General features: G+C 42.5%; 1 protein-coding gene across 1 annotated transcript; it reads right to left on the bottom strand.

Annotated features, from left to right (window-relative positions):
* Positions 1–352: 352 nt before the first annotated feature.
* LOC107682849 (vacuolar protein sorting-associated protein 4A-like) lies at positions 353–1237 on the bottom strand. Its single transcript, XM_016478972.1, has 3 exons — positions 1022–1237; positions 704–923; positions 353–505 (listed from the first exon to the last, which is right to left on the bottom strand). The coding sequence occupies exons 1-3, from the start codon at positions 1147–1149 to the stop codon at positions 353–355; spliced, it is 501 nt and encodes a 166-aa protein (XP_016334458.1). The 5' UTR covers positions 1150–1237.
* Between the last annotated feature and the right edge of the window lie 9 nt (positions 1238–1246).

Below are 1246 nucleotides of genomic sequence, written 5' to 3'. Positions count from 1 at the left end.
ATGATGCTGAAAATTCAGCTTTGCCATCAAAGAAATAAACTACATTTTAAAATATATCAAAAATAGAAAACAGTTATTTTATTATAGTGTATATATAGATGATGTCATCTTGGCATCATGCAGTAAACAAGCAGTCCATTCACTGACTCTCTGATGCCTATTGTCAGGCTGTTTTTATCAATAGGCCGAGAAACCTAACAAAAAAAAAAGTACCTATTTTGATTGTTTTATATGTGAAATAACTAGTACTTACTGACTAGCAGATTATGCAGTCCATCGAGTTGACCAGACTTTATTGTGATAGTCAAACTGATAGTGAACACATGCTAAATGTGAAAGGAAGTAACTGATCTCAGGATCTCACCATGCACACTATGGGCTCAAGCAGTTTGTCACCAGGTACATCCATCCAGGTCATCTCTATGGCATCAGGGTCACCGGGGGAACACGGCATCAGGAGGTCATCCACCATGACGGAGCTGTTACTGCGAGACGGGCCTCGCACCTGATGAGCAGAGAAAGCAACATACAAAAACAATCAGTGTTCTAGAGCTAGAAAGATTTAAAGAAAAACGTACATTTTAAAACTTTTATTTGACTCATTTAACTTGCGACTTTGTTTCTGTCTATCCAATCAGACAGTTCACTGCTGCTGTCCATATTTGCAAAACAACGTATTGAAACCACAGATAGCTGTCATTACCTTTTTGAAGTGCGTAGCGGACTGCACTTTCCTGACAGGCTGCATGAGAGCGTCTCGTACTATGATGCTGATATCAGCTCCAGAGTATCCATCTGTTTTGCGGGCAAGTTGACGCAGGTCTGCCTCGGTCAGATTGTGAGGTGTGTTACCCAGATGTAAGCGGAACATGGCCGCTCTCGCCGGCTCCTCGGGGAGCGGGATGTAGATGCGCTTCTCAAACCTGCACCGACCACCGGGAGTTTTCAACAATTTGCAGATTGAAGACTTCAGTTAATAAAATTATCACTTTTCTACTTTTAAAGCAGTTTTCACACTGACCTCCTGCGAATAGCAGCATCAAGGACCCAAGGAATGTTAGTAGCACCGAGAACTAATATCCCATCGCTGTTATTACCAACACCTGGCAAAGACAGATGCCCGCAAACCATTAGACAATACCAAGACATAGAGGAGTTTGTGAGAAAATAAGAGGAAATCCTGCATCATTCTGTATGTGGCTGCCCACTGCTCTGGGGTGTGTGTTCACGGTGTGTGTGTGTGTGT

This window comes from Sinocyclocheilus anshuiensis, unplaced genomic scaffold (assembly GCF_001515605.1).
Source record: "Sinocyclocheilus anshuiensis isolate Anshui unplaced genomic scaffold, SAMN03320099.WGS_v1.1 C32655976, whole genome shotgun sequence".
NCBI lineage: Eukaryota > Metazoa > Chordata > Actinopteri > Cypriniformes > Cyprinidae > Sinocyclocheilus > Sinocyclocheilus anshuiensis.
Note: the sequence above shows the minus strand (reverse complement) of the source record. Positions and strands in the feature narration are given on the sequence as shown.